Source organism: Mobula hypostoma, chromosome 14 (assembly GCF_963921235.1).
Source record: "Mobula hypostoma chromosome 14, sMobHyp1.1, whole genome shotgun sequence".
In the NCBI taxonomy this organism is placed as follows: Eukaryota; Metazoa; Chordata; class Chondrichthyes; order Myliobatiformes; family Myliobatidae; genus Mobula; species Mobula hypostoma.
Window position 1 is genome coordinate 44,011,665 of NC_086110.1, and position 20,366 is coordinate 44,032,030.

The following is a 20,366-nucleotide window of genomic DNA, read 5'->3' on the forward strand; positions in this document are numbered from 1 at the left end:
ACAGCTTGACATGGGCACCTGCACAAATAAAGCAGCAATCTACAACACTGTTGATCTGCATCTGGCAAAGGAATGAATTCCTTGTACATTTGGTTCCATCTCCATGGAACTCAACAATGGCTTTCAGAATGATTTCCACAAATAAGGCATCTTGAACTTAGGTTAGTGGATGTGCCAGATGTATCAAAGCCTATTTTCTGGGTAAAATTAGTTTCTTTTTTCATTCACTGCTTGTACATTCCATTCTAGAAAGTTAATAGCCTGAAAGGAACCCCTCCATCAACGCTATGCAGGATGCAAAAGATTTTGTCTCATCGCAACCCACGTGCCGCCTCCGAAACCTGCTCTGAGTTTGAGCTGCCAATTTCTGAAAATGGGTTCAATGGCAAGAAACTCAATCCCCTGGGACCCTGCACTTGGAAGCTCTTCTCCTCTCCCTCCCCCCCCCCCAACTTCCTTCACTCCCACTGCACTCAGCCATGAAAATCACAGTATGTTTTCTGAAGACTTGATTTTCAAGATTCACCCACCCCCCCCCCACTGCTTTTACTTTGCAACCATGGACAATTTACACAAGAGTCCTATGAGATGTTATATTTACGTGTAATGCTGATACTCCAGCAATCAGCTCTCTCCCCACCCCACCCCCAAACTATGTCAGAACTGAAAATTATCCATTGTGCCAATACAGTATAGTTTGGAAGCAAATCTTGGACCATTCTTGGTGAAATCTAACCATAATACTGACAAGACACAGGGAGCTTCAAAGTGTGCAGTTCTTTCTATCCAGCAGTAAGGCACATGATGCTTACTTCACATCTACACAAGATGCCACTGTTTCCTATTCTCACCTGATTTAGTTATTACGTATTGTAACAACATTCTAGAAATGCAAAGTACAAATGAGATGAACTGCAATTTACAATTGCTCAAGTTTAACCCTGACATTGGCCACAATTAGAGGTCAAATTCCAGTCAGAGCAGCTCACACACACTTTCACTATGAATGATTATCTTTGCAACTCAGACCAAATTTTAAATCTTCTCCCAGTAGCAATTTTTAAACAAAAATCAATCTCTGAAATCCGTTTGTGATTTCTGAATTACAATTAACATTCAATTTTCATCATTTTAACAGATTACACTAACCAAGGAACATGATTTACTTTCTACTCTTCAGTTATGCCATACAAATATAAGATTCAAAATTGTTTAATGCCATTTCCTGTACACAAGAGCAAGGAGAATGAAATAATTGTTACTCTGGATCAAAAAAATTGTGAAGATAAAGAACACAATAATTTAGTTATTTAATAATAATAATAATAATAAAACACAATGAATAAAAATACAGGATAATTTATATTCATAGATTGATTGCATGCCCATAAAGTGACACTAGGCTGTACATGTGACTGACAGGAAGAGGTTGCTTCCCATGTTTTATAAAGAGAGTCTGATTATGGAGCATAAGTAATATCTCAAACACAAGAAAATCTGCAGATGATGGAAATCCTTCCACTATCAACACTGACTTCAGTCACATCTCTTCCATCTTATGCACACCTGCCCTCACTCCATCCTCCCACTGCCACACTAAGGATAGGGTTCCTCTTGTCCTCACCTACCAGTCCACCAGCCTCCATGTCCAGCATCTCCACTAGGATCCCACCAAGCACACCTTTCTCCCCTCCCTCCCACCACACTTTCCGCAGGGATTGGCTGTATACGACTCCTTTGTCCCCCTCATCCCTCCTCACTGATCTGCCTCCTGGAACTTACCCTTGGAAGTGGAACAAGTGCCACACCTCCTCCCTCACTACCATTCAAGGCCCCAACTGGTCCTTTTAGATGAGGTGACACTTCACCTGAGAGTTTGTTGGGGTCATCTATTGTATCTAATGTTTCCAGTGTGGCCTTCTGTATATTGGTAAGACCTGACATAGATTGGGAGACTGTTTCACCAAACACCTATGTTCCATCCACCAGAAAAACCAGGATCTCCTGGTAGCCACCCGTTTCAATTCCACTTCCCACTCAGACATGTCTGTCTGTTGCCTCCTTCACTGACACGATAAGGCCACGCTCAAGTTGAAGGAACAGCACCTCATCTTCCATCTGGGTATCCTCCAAGCTAATGGCATGTACACTGATCTCTCAAACTTCTAGTAATTGCCAACACCGCCCCACCCCCCCCCAACTTCACCATTCCTCTGTCCCGTTTCCCTCTCACCTTATCTCCTTACCTGCCCATCACCCCCCTCTGGTGTTTCTCCTCCTCCCCTTTCTTCCATCATCTTCTGTCCTCTACAAGCAGATTCCCCCTCATCTGTTTATAGACTGTCAGGTATGTGGCTGAAGGATGGTTTGTAGTTAGGAGCTGAAAATCCAAGGTTACATGCTGTATCGGAGGGATAGGAAGGTAGACTGGGGGGGGGGGGCAGGGGTGGCTCTGCTGGTGAAGAATAGCATCAATTCAGTAGAAAGATGAGACCTGGGATTGGAAGATGTTGAATCCTTGTGGATCGAGTTAAGAAACTGCAAGGGTAAAAGAACCCAGTTATATACAAGCTTCCCAATAGTAGCTGGGATGTGGACCACAGATTACAGCAGGAAATAGAAAAGGCATATCAAAAGGGCAATGTTATGATATTCATGGGAGACTACTGAGGAAGGTGCAGGATAGATATATTCCAAAATCAGATACTCAAATGGCAAAATAGTTCAACCATGGCTGTCAAGGAAAGTCAAAGCTAATGTAAAAGCAAGAGAGGGCATACAAAGCAAAAATTAGTGGGCAGCCAGAGGATTAGGAAGCTTTTAAAAACCTACAGAGAAAAGAATCAGTAGATGGGAAAAGGTGAAATATGAAAGCAAACAGTATCAAAGTGGACAGTAAAAGCTTTTTCAAGTATGTAAAAAAAAAGCAATGACAGTGTATATAGGACCGCTAGAAAATGAGGCCAGAGAAATAACAGGAAATGGCAGATGAACTAAATGACTGTGGGAGACACTAACAGTATGCTAGATGTTGAAGGGTGTGAGGGAAGAAAAGTGAGTGCAGTTACTATTACAAGGGAGAAGGTACTCAAAAACCTTAACGACCTAAGGGTACACAAGTCACCCAGACCAGATGAAATGCACCCTAGAGTTCTGAACGAGGTAGCAGTAGAGATTGTGGAGGCATTAGTAATAATCTTTCAAAAATCATTGGACTCTGCAATTTTCTATTCCCCTTGAACCATGCCAAATATCACACCTCCCTTTAAGGAGAAAAGTAGCAGAAAGGAAATTATAGACAGTTAGCCTGACCTCAGTGGTTGGGAAGATGCTGGAATCAATTGTTAAGGATGAGGTTATGAATACAGGACAAGATCAAACAAAGTCAGCATGGCTTCCATGTGGAAAATCCTGCCTGATGAACCTGCTGGAATTTTTTGAGAAGATTACAAGTAGGATAGATAAAGGGGATGCAGTGGATGTTGTATATTTGGACTTTTAGAAGACCTTTAACAAGGTGCCACACACAAGGTTGCTTACCAATTTAAGAGCCCATGGTATTACAGGAAAGTTACTGGCATGGTTAGGGCATTGGCTGATTGGTAGGAGGCAGCGAGTGGGAATAAAAAGATCCTTTTCTGGTTGGCTGCCGGTGACTAATGGCGTTCTGCAGGGGGTGGTGTTGCAAATGCTTCTTTTTATGCTGTATATCAATGATTTACAAACTTTGTAGATGATGGAATAGCTGTATTTGTTGCCAAGTTTGCAGATGATATGAAGATTGATGGAGGGTCAGGTGGTGTCGAGGAAATAGGTAGGCTGCAGAAGGGTTTGTACAGATTAGGAGAATGGATAAGAAAGTGGTAAATGAACAAAGTAAGGCATCTGTTGGTCTTGCGAGACCATGGATTTACACCTGGAAAGTCTTCACTCTCCAGGGCGCAGGCCTGGGCAAGGTTGTATGGAAGACTGGCAGTTGCCTATGCTGCAAATCTCCCCTCTCCATGACACCGATGTTGTCCAAGGGAAGGGCATTAGGACCCATACAGCTTGGCACCAGTGTCATTGCAGAGCAATGTGTGATTAAGTGCCTTGCTCAAGGACACAACACGCTGCCTCGGCTGGGGCTCGAACTCACAACCTTCAGATCTCTAGTCGAACACCTTAACCACTTGGCCACGTGTAAATGAATACAATGTTGTAAAACGCATGATCATGCACTTTGATTATAGAAATAAATGTGCAGACTATTTTCTAAATGAGGAGAAAATCCAAAGATGGAAAGGGTTTTGGTAGTCCTCGTGCAGGACAACCTAAAGGTTAACTTGCAGGAAGAGTCTGTGGTGGGGAAGGCAAATGCAATATTAGTATTCATATCAAGAGACCAAGGATACAAGAGCAAGGGTGTGATGCTGAGGCTTTATAAGACACTGGTGAGGCCTTACCTTGAGTATCGTGAACAGTTTTGGGCTCCTCATTTGAGAAACTATGTGCTGTCATTGGAGAGGATTCTAAGGAGATTCACAAGGATGATTCCGGGAATGAAAGGGTTATCATACGAGCAACATTCCATTGCTCTCGGTCTGTACTCACTGTGGAAGGACATTTCCCCACAGTGGGAGCAGGGACCATCTAGGACAAGAGGGCATAGCCACAGGATAGAGGGATATCCATTTAAAACAGATGCGGAGAAATTTCTTCAGCCAGAGGGTGGTGAATTTGTGCAATTTGTTACCAAAGGCAGCTGCAAAGGTCAGGTCATTGGGTGTATTTAAGGCAGAGATTGATAGGTTCTTGATTGAATATGGCATCAAAGGTTACGAGGAGAAGGCCAGAAAATGTGGTGGTGGTGGGGGGGGAAAAAGAGAAGAAAAGGATCAGCCATGATGAAATGGTGCAGCAAACTGAATGGGCCAAATAGCCTAATTCTGCTCCAATGTCTTATGGTTTTAATCTTTTTCACCAATCAACTTCCCAGCTCTTCACTTCACTGCCCCCCCCCACCTTCCCTGGTTTCACCTATCACCTACCACCTTGCATTTCTTCCCCCCCCCGCCGCCCCACACACAACTTCTTACTCTGACTTCTCAATTCCCTTTCGAGTCCTGATGAAGGGTCTGAAATGTCGACTGTTTACTTTTTCTCAAATAACTTCTAATAGTTTCTCATTTTAAAAGAATGAAGATACAAAGAATCACTACAAGGTTATCCCATTGTAATTCTGATCTTTGAAATATGACAACTACATTTAGGATTCAAGCCAAGGATTTTTATTGAGTCCAGAATCTGCATTCAGTGATGAAGCATTTTCATTTTCTGCTGACTTTAGGGGAAAAAGCAACCGACAAAAATCCAATTATTACTGCATTTATAGAAGGCCATTCACATCATCAAGTCTGTAGCAGCTAATCTAAAGCAATCTAGCCAGTTCCACATCTTTTCCCCCATAGCCCTGCAATTTTGTTTCCTTCCAATTACCTATCGAACTTTGTTTTGAATTTATCACAATAGAAGCTGTGGCAGAACATTCCATATTCTAAACACACCTTGTATGACTTAGTTCCCCGCCCCTGGTATGGCAACTTATTTAATATCTTTTCATAAGTCCACATCAACTGCAGTTCCCTGTTAATCCTCCAATACTTTAAAAACTAAGTTTAGGTAGGTACTGATTGCATGGATAGTCAGAGGCTTTATCCTGAGGGCTGAAATGGCTAACACAAGAGGGCACAGTTTTAAGATGCTTTGAAGTAGGTACAGAGGAGATGTCAGGGGCAAGTTTTTAATACATGGAGCTTAGAAATAGAGGGCCATAGGTAACCCTAGGTAATTTCTAAAGTACATGTTTGGTACAGCACTATGGGCCGAAGAGCCTGTAGATTTTCTAGGTACATTTTGTCTATAATTCCACGCAGGTTTCTTAATTAATCCACACAGCCAATGACTTCAGTCTGCCTTGAAGGTGTAGTTTCTAGAGCTAGCTCCAGTGCACAGATTAAGTGGACAGCTCTGTAGAACAATACAGCAGAGTATGGGCCCTTTGACCTACAATATCTTAACTTGCTATAAAATCAATCTATTCCCTCCCTCCAGCACAGCCAGCCCTCCATTATTTCATCGAAATGTCCATTAAAGAATCACTTGAATATCCTCAATGTACCTCACTCTCACCTTCCCTGGCAGTGCATTCCATGCACCCCTGACATCCCTCATACTGTCCTCCAAGCCAATTTATTTTTGTTCTTTTTTTTTAAAAAAAAAAATTTTTTTTTTTTATATATATAAAAAAAGTGGCACGATAGCATAGCAGTCACTGCATCACTTTACAGAGCCAGAAGGATCTAATCCTTGCCACTGCCTGTAGGAGTTTGTACATTCTCCCTGTCACTGTGCCAGTTTCGTCTGGATACTCAGTTTCCTCCCATATTCCAAAGACACATGGTTAGGGTTACTGAGTGGTAAGCATGATACGCTGGCACCAGAAATGTGGTGATATTTGCAGGCTACTCATCACAATCCTCACCGATTTGAATTGACATAAAACAACTCATTTCACTGTAAGTTTCAATGTTTTGGTGTACAAGTGACAAATAGAGCTAATGTTCATCTTTATTTTAATAATCTTAAAATTATGCCCCCATGTCTACTGTCTCTTATGTTGTAGTCCTCTCAATTCACCTTTCATTCTCCTTCACTCCAAAGAGTAAAGCCCTGGCTTGTTAAACCTATTCTGTAAGACGTGCTCTATAATCCAGGCAGTACAATTTCCTCTGCAAGGGGGTGGGGGGGGGGTGATTGATATTCCTATTCAAATGTTATTTATTCAACCCATTACAGTCTCATTGGAGGTTAATGTGTACATTAAGAATTTCTTTTGCGGGAATTCTTCTTTTCCTAATCCCCTTTCTCTTAATTTTCTTCTTTACTGCCGAATCACCAGTCAAATCTGTGGAGGATCTTGCCTCATCTCTGCTGGTCAGTATATGGCTTTGCATCCTCAGCCTTTCACAATCTACACTGTAGCATCAATTTAGGTTTTGGAACTTGTACAAATTTCCAGCACAACAAACATCTTCTGGAGCCATGGGTAAATTAAAAAAAAATGCTTCCATGCACGTTAGCTGCCTCTTAAAGTCAAGCAACAATTGACTACTAACTTCAGTTAAAGTTTCAATCTTTCTACTTCATGGATTAGATTTAATGCAATATAATCTGGTTTGCTCTGTTCTTAAATGCAGAGCAACAGGATTGACAGCAGGCTGCTTATTGCTATTTAATTTGCAGTTTAGTTAATTGTTTCATCTCTTTCCCTTCCTCTGTTAACTTCATTTCTCCTTCCAGCACAGTGCGCTACTGGATTTCAGCAGACCAGGCAGCATCTATAGAAAAAACTAGTCAACATTTTGGGCCAAAACCTCAGAATTAAGTACAATTTTTTAGGATATTGTATAATGGGGCAATTTTATGAATACTTAAATGATTTCCTTCAGTTCTGATCCCAAGTAGTCACCAGTTGCACAGAATAATAATAATAATAATAATAATAATAATAGTTTTGCCATTTTTATTACTGCAAGTACCCAGTCAATAATAGTCCAACCCAAGCGTTGATTTAAGAAGCTGCTACTTCCTAGGGTTTAAAATACTATGACTAAGGGCTTTATTATTTACAATTAATCATGAATAAACTTTGCACAGTAGTTCTTTAATTAAAATAAAATTAGCAAACAAGTTTTTCTATATGAAAGGCATGTAAGAATGTAAAAGGCTTGTAGGAAAACAGGTTTTACTAGCACCAAGATCAAAGTTGTCTGATGTCACGAATGTAACTGTCCCAGATGTCCATCATTTCATGAATGCTAATTTAATCCAAACCGAGACTCAAAACAAAGATTTTCTGGGTTCGGACAGGAAGTAAAATTGCTATTTTAGATTTGTTTATATAAGTTTAAGTGTCTGATAAATAGTGAGGACACACAGGTTACTTGACAAAGAAACTTATCGATTGACAGGCAATAGTTATTATGTTTTTCACTGTTTAGTTTGTCTGCACTGAGGTTTTACATGTGCACCCCAGTAAGTCTGCAAACAGGTTTCTGTATTGTACTGCAATTCAGATTTCATAACAAATACTGTTGCTTTCATAAACAAATCATACAATCACTGCAGGTGTTGAAAAATGTCCCTGATTGGTAGCTGCTTTCCAACAAGATTTGGATCTCCTTATATAAACTTCAAATAGATTTGATACTGGAGTAAATGATACAAAACACCTAAACGATGACACAAAAAGTATAGGAACAAGGCAATCTAATACATTTTATTTCAGAAATAGTTGCAGAAATCAGTCAAATTTTCAAACTTTACTCTTAAATGGCTTAGGATGTTAACAAGTGACTCCCAACTACCACGTACGGTGAAGGTGATGAACCACTGTTGCCACGTCAGGAGAACTTTTGTGCACAATAAAGAATACATATCCAAATTATAATCTCGCTTTTAGGATAAATCTTTATTCTCATTTATTCATGATTTTCATGGGAATATGGTAGCATGGTTAGTAAGTTTGCAGATGACACCAAAATTGGTGGTATAGTGAACAGTGAAGGTGGTTCACAACAGGATCTAGGACAATGGGAAAAGTGGGCAAGGGAAAAGCAGGTGGAATTTAACTCAGACAAGTTGGGAAGTGATACCTTTTGGGAACTGAAAGCAGGGTAGGGTGACACAGTAAATGCCATGGCCCTGGGGGGGGGGGGGGGTATGGCTAAACTGAGGGAGTTAGGGATACAAACATAGTTCCCTGAAAGTAGTAGATAGGGTAGCAAAGGCAGCACTTGGCATGTTTCTTTCATTGATCGGCATTTTGAGTACAGGAGTTTGACATTGTGTCACAGCTGTATAAGACATTGGCAAGACTGTATACCAAGTACGGAACTGGTTTAAAAATCCTATGGCATTACAGGAAAGATTCTGACATGGATAGAGGAATGGCTGACAGGTAGGAGGCGGTTCTGGTCACCATAAGGATGTGACTAAGCCGGCGAAAGTGCAGAGATGTTGCTACTCTGCACTTATAAAAGACTGCATAGACAGGGACCATTTTCCCTGGAGTGAAAGAGGCTCAAAGATGACTTTATAGAGGTTTATAAAAACCTATAGATAGGGCAGACAGTCAGAGTTTATTTCCCAGGGTAAAGGAATCCAAAACTGGAGGGCAGAGATTTAAGGGGAGAAGGGATCTGAGGGGCAGGTATTTCCACACAGAAAGCAATGGGTATATGGAATGAGTTGCCAGAGACAGGTGCAATTAAATATTTAAAAGACATGAGATGCATGTGTGAATTGAAAAAGTTTGGAGGGATATGGACCAACTGCAGGCAAATTGGATTAGTTTAGGTAGGTTTACTATGGTCAGCATGAATGCCAAAGGAACACAAATGCTGGGGGCGGGGGGGGGGGGGCAGCTCAGCAGGTCAGGAAGCATGTATGGAGATGAATAAACAGTTGACGTTCCAGGCAGAGACTTTCCTTCAGGACTGGAGAAGTACAAATACCAAAGGGTCTGTTTTCATGCTATATAATCAGGACTTCTGCACTTGTTCTTAATTTAAGAAAATACATTAAAATTTACAGAAATTTTCAAAAACTTAAACAAATCACAATCTTTCTAATTGATTGGATCAATCATACTATGAAAATGTTTACATTACTGAAGATATGGATCTTCAAGGATAAGACTTTCAGTGATTGATATTTAGATTGGCTGTTGAGATCAGGCTGGCTTTATTCAATACTTCTCGTTGACAGTAGAAAAATTACATCAAGGTCTCAGTGAAGTTGCAAAAGCTCCTAAAATCTTAAAATAATCTTTTGCTAGCCCAAAATAACTCATCATTCTAAAAATATTTTTAAGAATCAAGTATGGAACTGGTTTAAAAATCCTACAATGTTACAGGAAAGATACTGGCATGGATAGAGGAATGGCTGACAGGCAGGAGGAAGTGAGTGAGAATAAAGGGGGCTTTTTCTGTTTGGCTGCCAGTGACTAGTGGTGTTCTTCAGGGGTCAGTATTGAGACCGCTACTTTTTACATTATTTGTCAGTGATTTAGATAGTGGAATTGATGGCTTTGTGGCAAAGTTTGCAGATGATACAAAGATATGTTGAGGGGTAGGTAGTGCTAAGGAAGCAATGCGATTGCAGCAGGACTAAGACAATTTGGAAGAATGAGCAAAAAAGTGGCAGATGGAATACAGTGTTGGGAAATGTATGATAATGCATGTTGGTAAAAGAAACAATAGTGCAGACTATTAGCTAAATGGGGAGAAAATTCAAACATCAGAGATGCAAAGGGACTTCGGAGTCCTTGTGCAAGACTCCCAGAAGGTTAATTCACAGATTGAGTCTGTGGTAAAGAGGCAAATGTAATGTTGGCATTTATTTCAAGGGAAATAGAATACGAAAGCAAAGAGATAATACTAGTGCTTTATAAGAACTAGCCAGGCCACACTGGGAGTATTGTCAATAGTTTTGGGCCCCGTATCCTGCAAAGGATATATTGTCATTGGAGACAGTCCAGAGGAGGTACACAAGGATGATTCTGGGAATGAAGGTGTTAACATCAGAGGAGCGTTTGGCAGCTTTGGGCCTGTACTCACTGGAATTTAGAAGAATGTGGTGGCAGTGGGGGAGGGGGAAGAATCTCATTGAAATCTACCAAATGTATTAAGGACTAGAGAAGGTGGATGTGGAGAGGATGTTTCCTCTGGTGGGAGTATCCAGAACTAAAGGACACAGCCTCAAAATTGAGTAGCAATCTTTTAGAAGAGGTAAGGAGGATTTTTTTTCCTAAATCAGTGGTGAATCTGTGGAATGCTCTACCACAGACTATGGTGGAAGCTAAGTCCGTAGGTATATTTAAAGCGGAAGTTGATAGTTTCCTGATCGGTCAGTGGCATCAAAGCAAATGGCGAGAAGGCAGGTGAATGGGGTTGAGTGGAATCCAGGATCAGCTGTGATGGAATGGTGGGGCAGACTCGATGGGCTGAATGGCCCAATACTGCTCCAATGTCTTATGGTCTAACAGATGTTTTGTGCATATAGTTTTAAATAGAAAAGTAAATAAAAATTAATTAGTTTGTACAATATAGTAGTGGATACCATGAGCACCCAAAAGTTGTAATCCAATATTTTTGTTGTAACATACTAGTTCAAGTTTCCCATGTAAATAAGCAACTGAAAGCAACATCCATTCTGTTTACAAATTTAGCAAAACTGGCCATTGGAGGACTAAAAAAAAATCAATCATATGCTCAAAAGTTACAGGGGAAAAGGCAGGAGAATTGGGTTGAGAGGGATAATAAATCAGGCATGATGGAATGGCAGAGCAGCTTGGGCCAAATGGATTAATTCAGCTCTCATGTCTAATGGTCTTAATACCACTGGCATACATAATGAAATGTGTTGTTTTGTGGCAGCAGTGCATTGCAATACATAGTAACTATTGTAAAAGACAAAACAAATCAAAATACACTCATGTGGATGAAATCTCAGTATTGTTCCATTTTGTAAACTCCTGGAGGTGAGTGAACAGAGTTCTGAAATCCTCCCAGCTCCACATTTATTAGAACTAACTTAATCCCAGCCAGTACTCTTGAACCAGGATGTCAAGGAATCAATACGGGTCTCTGAATCATGCCATAAAAATCACAACCTTAACCCTTTTCAGATTCACTGACAGGAGCTGAAGGAAACAAAAATGCTGGACAATTTCATACAGCAGGTGGCAGAATGTAGATGTTACATGTCAGGAAAATAAAAAAAAATTAAGAGTGAAGTAGAATTCCAATTGCTTTGCATTTTCCAAGGGACAGAATCTACATATTTCCCTCTCATTCTTAGACACACAGCTACCATAAATAAGAGGCAACAATCCAACAGTTCTCTGACAACACCACCCCTGAATTGGCTGCAAGAGGAAAGACAGGTCCCCGAATTTCCATTACACTGAGGAGCTGGCATTCTTGACAATCAGCATCGATAATTTGTTGGAGTTAGAAAGGGCGACTATCTGCGAGGAATCCATTCTGAGGCCAAGTTCAATGCACAATTCCTACGTGCCTCTTGGCGGTTATTCCCCCCCCCCCCCCAAAGTGGCAGTGACAAAAGCCTCAAAACAAGTCATTGTCAATTAAAAGCATGAAGTAATAACAGTCATCCCGCACCGGGCAGCACTGCTCTTCTGCTGAAAGAGTGAACCCTATATGTAATACAGTAAACTGCCTTCATTTTATCCTCCGTTTCTAACATCCAAAACATCGTGCTGTTAGTAATAGAATGCAAGTTGTGATCCATTCAGGAAATCAGAAGGTACTATTCAAAAGCATGAAAAAGTTATGACTAAATAATTGCTCTGTAAATGCCTTCAGAATAACTCAAAATCTTATATAATTAGTTCTTGTTCCATCAGTTCTCCACCTGATCCAGTTATTCAGGCAGAATATTCTAAAATCCCTTGAAGCATTTAACAAACTTTAAATTGAAAGATTAAAACAAGTTGGTAGAATATAATGTGTGTGTATGTATATATAAAACCTACTGCAAAAAAAGTGGCGTAATTAAGACAAATGAAGTTAGAAGATTTTTTATGTAATTAATCCTCTGCCTAGGATTTATAGAATTTAGAATTTGAAAAGCTGAAACGATTTTGGCATATGGATTTCAAAAGTAATTCATATTAAAAGTCAATTTGTACCTCGGTATTCATAAATCCATCCAGGTAAAAACACTCGAACCTCAGGTTTGAAAACGATTTACAAAAGATACATTTTATTACATTATGTTTGACACAAACACGCTGATGTGCTAAGGCAATATTTAGTTTTTGCTTGGTTCTACACATGGAACTGGTGAAGAATCGGTGTTTTACTCGGCGACTGCACTTTTTGAAGCTCTATTACAAAGTACTGCGCAGGGTATCCATTTCATGTGTACGTTAACGAGGCGAAATTATAACCCCAAGCTATGTTGGGAGATGGATAGCATCTCCAGGGTGGATGAAGCAAGTCGCTAAAAACTGGGTTCTCCTTAGCAGTTTTTGTGGCATGGCTAGTTTCTCTGATCGATTGGATTTTAGCTTTAATTGTGGTACGTGGAACAATATCAAAGTAATAGGAGTCGACATTTAATCGGCCGGTGTGATGTGGTTACCTGCTGGTGTAACCGAGTACCCGGCCTGGTTTGGTCCCTACCTGCATGTGAGGGCCTCTTCTGCTCTTCGCAGAGGGACACGGTGCCATCCCGATGCAGAAGGATAGCTGCGAGCTCCCGGACGCGGCCGACGCGCACCTGTTCCCGGGGCCAGTCTCTGTGCAGGGATCGGCAGCATTGGTAACACACCGCCCAAGCTTGTTCTTCATTGATCGGCTGTTCGTAGGCTCTCAGGATCTCATCCAAGGATAAAACCTGCAGCTCCAGCACGTCGTTGGAGCCGGCTACCTGCTGCTCGGATTCCCCATCACTAGCTGACCGGGCCATCTCTCCTTCGCCTTCTCATTTCCACTGCTCAGCGTTTCTCTGGGTTTCCACAACAGCGAGTCGCAGGCAGCCTCAGTCCGCAGCTCCAGTGTCAATCAGCAGGCACCATGTGATCGTCCCGCTCTGGGCCGGGCCAGCCCAGCCTCCTAAACACCCAGCGGAATGGGAGGAGAAAAGCCAAAAGGACAAGAGTAATCAGTGAAAGGCAGCACAGGCGGCTCAGATCGGAACAAACTGGCTTTTAGAAAGTATTCCCCAAACCGGTAACTTGGGCGTTGACTGCTCGACTCGTCAGAATCTTTTTTTGTTCAGCAGTAAGCATCGCTTTGATGGCATGCCGCCTAATATATGGTACATGCGGCATCCTTTTAATCCACGGCGCAAATACCGAGCAACATCCAGGCAGGGACTGTCTCTCATTGGCGACAAATGATACCAAACATTGGCGCTTCCAACATTAACGCATACCCAGTGCTGTTGGAACTCGGCAGATCAGGCAACGTCTCTGGAAATGAATAAACAGTCGACGTTTCAGACCGGGACCCTTCTTCAGGACTGGAAGAGAAGGGGAAAGACACCAGAATTTTTTTTTAAAAAGGTGGTTGGGTGGGGTAGGGGATGGATTAGCTGGAATGTGATAGGTGAAGCCAGTGGGTGGGAAAGGCCCTTTTTTTTAAAAAAAAGGGGCTGGTAAAGAAAGAATGAGATAGAAGAGAGTGGACCATGAGAGAAAGGGAAGAAGGAGGGGCAGTAGGGGGAGGTGAGGAGAAGAGATAGAGGCCAGAGTGGGGAGTAGAAGAGGGAAGGGAGAGGGGATAAGGAAAAGAATACTAGAAGGGGAAATTGGATGTTCATGCCATCAATTTGGAGGATACATTCAGTAGATGGAATACAATGCATTGCTCCTCCACCCTCAAAGTGGCCTCTTTGAGGCAATAAAGGCAGCCATGGACCAACATGTCAGAAAGGGAATGGGGATAGGAATTAAAATGGTTGGCCACTGGGAACTTCTGCCTTTGGCACAGAGTGTAGTTGCTTAATGAGGTCCCTAAATTACATCCGATCTCACCAATATGTAGTGGAGAGCATTGAGAGCACCGGATGCAGTAGATGACCCCAACAGATTCACAGATGAAGTGTTGCCTCACCTGGAAGGACTGTTTGGGGTCTTGACTGGAGGCATGGGAGGAGGTGAATGGGCAGGTGGGGCATTTCTGTTGCTTGCAAGGAGATTAGTGGGGAAAGACGAATGGACAAGGAAATCATGATGGAACAATCCCTGCAGAGAGCGGTTCAAGATGTGGTTTCTGGTAGGATCCCACTGAAGATGGCAGACATTGTGGAGAATGATGTGTTGGATGCAAAGGCTCGGGGGGGGGGTGGTGGTAAGTGAGGACAAGTTGAACTCTATCCCTGTTGAGGCGGTGGGAAGGTGGGGCGAGCGTGGATGTTCGAGAAATGGAGGAGATGCAGGTGAGGACAGGGTCAATGGTAGAAGGAGGAAAGACCTTGTTCCTTGAAGGAGAAAGGAAAGCATCATCCTAGGAACATACATAGTGAAGATAGTGGAACTGAAAAAAAAAAGGAATAGCATTTTTTTCCTAAGATAGGATGGGAAGAGGTATAGTCATGATGGGCATGGGAATTGATAGGTTTATAAAAGATGCTGGTGAACAGTTTTTCTCCAGAGATGGAGACAGATTGAAAAAGGGGAGGGAAGTGTCAGAAATGGACCAAATAAATTAGAGGGCAAGGTAGAAGTTGGAAGCAAAGTTGATGAAATTGATGAACTCAGCAATGGTGCATGCTTCCTCTCACCTTATTATGCTGGTGTCTACCCCCTTCATTTCCAGTCCTGTAGATGTATGTCAGCCCAAGACGGCGACTTACTTATTTTCATAGATGCTGCCCGACCTGCTGAGTTCCTCCAGCATTTTGTGTGTTGCTCTGGATTTCCAGCATCCGCAGACTCTCTTGTATTTATGAACTGCCAATATCAAGCCCCTTTGATTCAGAAGTCCACATAGACCCTTGCAGCATGTACTTCTGAAAACGTGGCAGCAAATAACTATCAAGTACTGCCCAGCAGATCAAAGAAAATGATACCAAAGACCATTCCCATTCCAACATGGAAGACTATGGCCTCCTCTCCTCCTGTGATGAGGCCACACTCTGGTTGGAGGAGCAACATCTTGTTTTCTGTCTGGGCAGCCTCCAACCTGATGGCATAAACATAGATTTCCTTGAACTTCTGGTAATTGTCTCCTGCCCTCCCCCTTCACCATTCTTCCATTCCTGTTTCCCTTTTTCACCTTCTCCTAACCTACCCAATCACTTCCCTCTGATGCTCCTTCCCCTTCCCTCGCTCCCATGGTCTTCTACTCTTTACAATCAGATCCCCCCTTTTATCTTTCACCTATCAACTTCCTAGCTCTTTACTTCACCCCTCCATATCCTCCCAGTTTCACCTATCATCTTGTACTTCTTCCTCTCCCCCCCTCTATCTTCCCCCCCCCCCAGTCCTGATGAAGGGCCTTGACCTGAAATGTTGACGGTTTTCTCTTTTCTATAGGTGCTGCCTGGTCCACTGAGTTCCTCCAGCATTTTGTGTGTGTTCCCAACTTTGTCATGGTTTAATTGGCTTTCCTTAAAATTATAATTTAGAGGTTGGGATAAATTGTAGAAACATCACATCCATTACCTATAGAAGTAAAACAATTTAAGAAGATTTTATAGATTGGAGACTACTATATTGTGATTTCTCAAGGAAGCATCAGCTGTAGCCATGGAGGAGTTCCGAGCCAGCAAGTAAAAGTGAATGTTAGTGACAGTGCAGGTCATAGCATAGTAGTACAAAGTGCAAGCTGGATAAGTTTAGTGCAGGCTGTTTAAATACTTTGCCATTTGCAAATTAGCTGGTTTTGTTTTGCATTGTTCTGTTTGACATCAGAAGCTTGTTTATTTTGTTGCATAGGTACAAAAGAGAGATGACAATATTAACTACAATAAATTCTTTACTTAAAGATTATCGGAAATGTAAAATTGTGCCCAGTTGATTGATACATAGCAGTTTATTTATGATAGATATCACACAAAGCTTCTAGTGCACATGCTCTTGCCAAGTTTAGTACTGGCAGGAATTTTTGGAAAACTTAAGGTCACATATTGCAGCAATACATTAAATTTCACAGCACTGCATTTATAATGTGCCATACCCTTCTCCAGCAGTTACACAAGGATTTCTCAGTTTGCAGAGCATTAATAAATGGGTGTATCCCCAGGCTACATTGGGCTATCTTAGTCAACTCACCATTTCCTTGTCATGATTACCCCAGTGTCCCAGTCAGAAGAAATAGAATGCATCTAGTATTGCTTTGGGGAATTGACCAGATGAATCAGGCATTCACATTAATTGCAGTAGTTTTGTTTCCTTTCACAATAAACGTGCAGTTCTAGAGGAATGCATTCATCCTCAGATGTAATGTTTACAACCTAATAATGGCCAAAATTTTCAAACTAAGCTCGACTTCAAAAACTACTGCAGAGGGTAAAGGACAAACTCATTTAATTTGGTATTACTATACTGTATTTCCTGACTACTTCAGAATTTAGCCACCTCTTCTTGTCTATCTTTATGGGGCCAAAGTTAAAAATCAGATGTTATCACAATTTAAGTAATAAGACAAAGTATGCAGATGATTTGGCATAGATGCATAACAATATTATCACGTCACTTCTCAGCACTCAGAACAGCTTCGTACATTTAGCCGTTTGGACTGCGGACACAATTGTGCTTTTTGCACGATGATATCACGAACGATGGTCACATGAGAGTAGTTTAGTTGATCACCACTTCATAAAGTTTTATACATTGCTATCAGTATGGCAATAATTTTCTGTTTCATTTTGCCTACGTTGCTGATAAATTCCTAGACAGATTCCAAAAAAATCAATCTCCTGTAATTTTACTTTAGCTGCTCCTGTGTAATCCACTTCCTGAGTTTTGCAGCTAATCTGTTTACTCTTACTTTGCAGTGTCATAATGCAGCAAATCATTTTGCTGCAACAATAATGCAGGCATACAATATATCCTTGAGCTCTCTACCCTGTCAACAGCCTTCCTAATGTCCCCAGTTCAGATGAAATGTAATTTTATCCCATTGTGTCAGGCTGAAATACTACGCATAAAGGGAGCTATGTTTTTAATTCAAATTCACTAACTCTGAAAACATTTTCTTTACAGCTCTTATAATTTATCCCTAGTCATCAAACTAGTAGAACAGTATCAATTGGAACACATTCAAAATGAAGATGATTCATGACTGCTAATCAGGCTATAAATGCCACAAGTCCATCTGACAATCTGCCAGAAGAGAGAAGATATTTCTAATGTCAAGCACAAAGATCTAATTCCTGTCACATATCAGTTATAGGCCATTCCTGGAGAACAGCAACAAAGATGTCATTTAATAGACCTCAAAGTCTCTCCAAGACCGTTAGACACACAGTCTGACAACTTAGAGAATGGAGGGCAGAAATAGTAGTGAGGAAAAAGCCAAATGTCATCAGAAATATATATGGAACCATCATGTTTTTGGATTGTGAAACGGAGACCACGACAGAAAAATGTGTAACGAGGAACAAGAGAATGCAGATGCTGGAATTTGGAACAACAAGACTTGAAGACTGTTTCACAGATCACCCATGTTCATTCTGCAGAGACCATCCTGAACTCCCAGTTACAGACCAATTCAACTCTCCTTCCTATTCCCAGTGATCTGTCCACCCTTTGCTTTCTTGATTGGCTGAATGAAACCCAATGCAGACTGGAGGAGCAACATTTTGTATTCTGCCTGGGTAGTCTACAGCCCAATAGCATTTTCCAATTTTAGACAACTACCCCACTTTTCCTTTGTTTCCACCCCCCCAATCCTCCCATTTCCCTCCCTTTCCCACTCTCCAACCCTCAGCCATTCAACCATCTTCACTCCCTTCACCTCTCCTGGCTCCATCCACCCACTTCACTCTCAGGCCCCCTCCCCCAAACCCCATCTGGTTCCAACTGTCCCTCACCTCTCCCATATCTATCCAAAGCAGATAATTGTTTTTCCTCACACAGATGCTGCATGACACACTGCGTTCTTCCAGCACATTGCTTGTTGATCTGGGAAAAGGTGTAATGTGGCCATTATGAGTAATTCCTTGTTTATGACTAGAGAGGCAAAAGAGGAACCTGGTAGGTATGATCTCATCGAGGTACCTTCATCAAATCTGCACTAGATGCTTTAATGACATTGAATACCGATATTTCCCTTCTATGCATGGGCAAAGGTTTGACTAAAGAGCTCAAAGCAAGGAGTGCTGGCTAGGCTTGAGTGGATATTTCATAATTGGGAAAGGAATGGAAGAATGGGCATTAGTTTACAGGGCAGAGGAGTCACTATTTTTGGAGTGTGTACTGAAATGCTCGTATTTCGTGGACAGGGAGACCAGGGAGGAATTGTAATCAACAACTTTACAGGATTATGTTCAAAGGAGCAAGAGGTGAGGCTTCATAGGCAAGACAGAGGCCAAGAGAGATGGTAGGAGATGGAGTTCATGGCTAGAGCAGTTTGGAGTGGTAGCAGCCTGGCCTGTTGGGTGATGTAGGAGAAGCAAGAACAGCAGCAGACTACACCTTCTCAGGCTCAAAGGCAAAGAAATCTCCGAGCTCATTCATCGTGAAATTGAAGGAAATGTAAAAAAGTGAAGACATTAGTTTATAATAACATATGTTGAGTGTCATCCTTTCACTCCAGATTCTGGGATAGCAAGCTGCTTCAGCAGTTGAGAACAGGGATGATGATGTTGTGTTGCAAATAGACTGATGGGTAAACAATTCAAGGCCAAGAGTCACGTACCAGACTAGGTACAAAGCAAATTAAATAATATCTGACAGCTATACTAATTGATCTATTAAAGCCATTGCTTCCTCACCCAGCTGCAACATTGGTTCAGCACCCTTCTCAGAATGGGTACAGAAACTGAACCAGTAGCAGCTGGACTGAGGGACTAATAGTTTTAATGGACAGAAGTTAGAAATCAATTTATTGCTTTGCAGAAACCCTTAAGTATCAAATATGCAATTTGTTTTATATCTGATCTCTGAATGCCACTGTGAAGGGGACAAGGAGGGGAAAAAAAAGACAGTCAAGTTGCTTATTGCAATTCCAAGCAATTAAAGATATTTTTAAGAATTTAATTATCAGAATAAGTAAAACAATCAAAAGAGTTTAACAGTAAGAACAAATATTTTTGTAGAAACATTGGGTTACGTATTAGTTACGGGGGCAGTAGAAGTGGTTGCAACTGATGGTGCTGTTACCACACAGCTCCAGTGACTTGCATCCACCCTGAAGTAGGATGCTGCGCTTGTTCTCCCGACCATGCGGGCTCCTTCCACACCCCAAACACATGTTGATAGGTCAACTGGATACTGTAAACCACTCCCAGTGCAGGTGAGTAGGGATCGTCATGGGGAGTGAAGAGGTGATAAGTTGCTGGAAAATAAGTGGAGAGTGTGATATGGGAATATTTTGAGAGCTGGAGCTGTATGATGGACCAAATGGCCTCATTGACATCACTAGAAAATAAGGGACTATAACATGAATTGCTGTAACCACCTTGGCTATAACAGGCCCTAACATGACAAGCACAAGTCAGGCTTTGAGCTGGCAATTACAAACAATTATTTATTGCAAAATGCTTAATTTAACTTTTACAGCAACTAATTCCTAATTCCATTCTGCAGGCTGCCCAGTTACAGAATGAACAGCTCATCAGGATAC

At 41.5% G+C, this 20,366-nt stretch overlaps 1 protein-coding gene across 3 annotated transcripts in view; it reads right to left on the reverse strand.

The window, feature by feature from the left end:
* The window catches only part of spire2 (spire-type actin nucleation factor 2), a 104,068-nt gene that overhangs the window by 77,973 nt on the left and 5,729 nt on the right, over window positions 1–20,366 (reverse strand). For all 3 annotated transcript variants that reach the window (XM_063067031.1, XM_063067030.1, XM_063067029.1), the window contains exon 2: window positions 13,254–13,685. In XM_063067031.1, coding sequence (XP_062923101.1) covers window positions 13,254–13,539 — 286 coding nt within the window. In that variant the 5' untranslated portion in view covers window positions 13,540–13,685. The remainder of the gene's footprint in view (window positions 1–13,253; window positions 13,686–20,366) is intronic.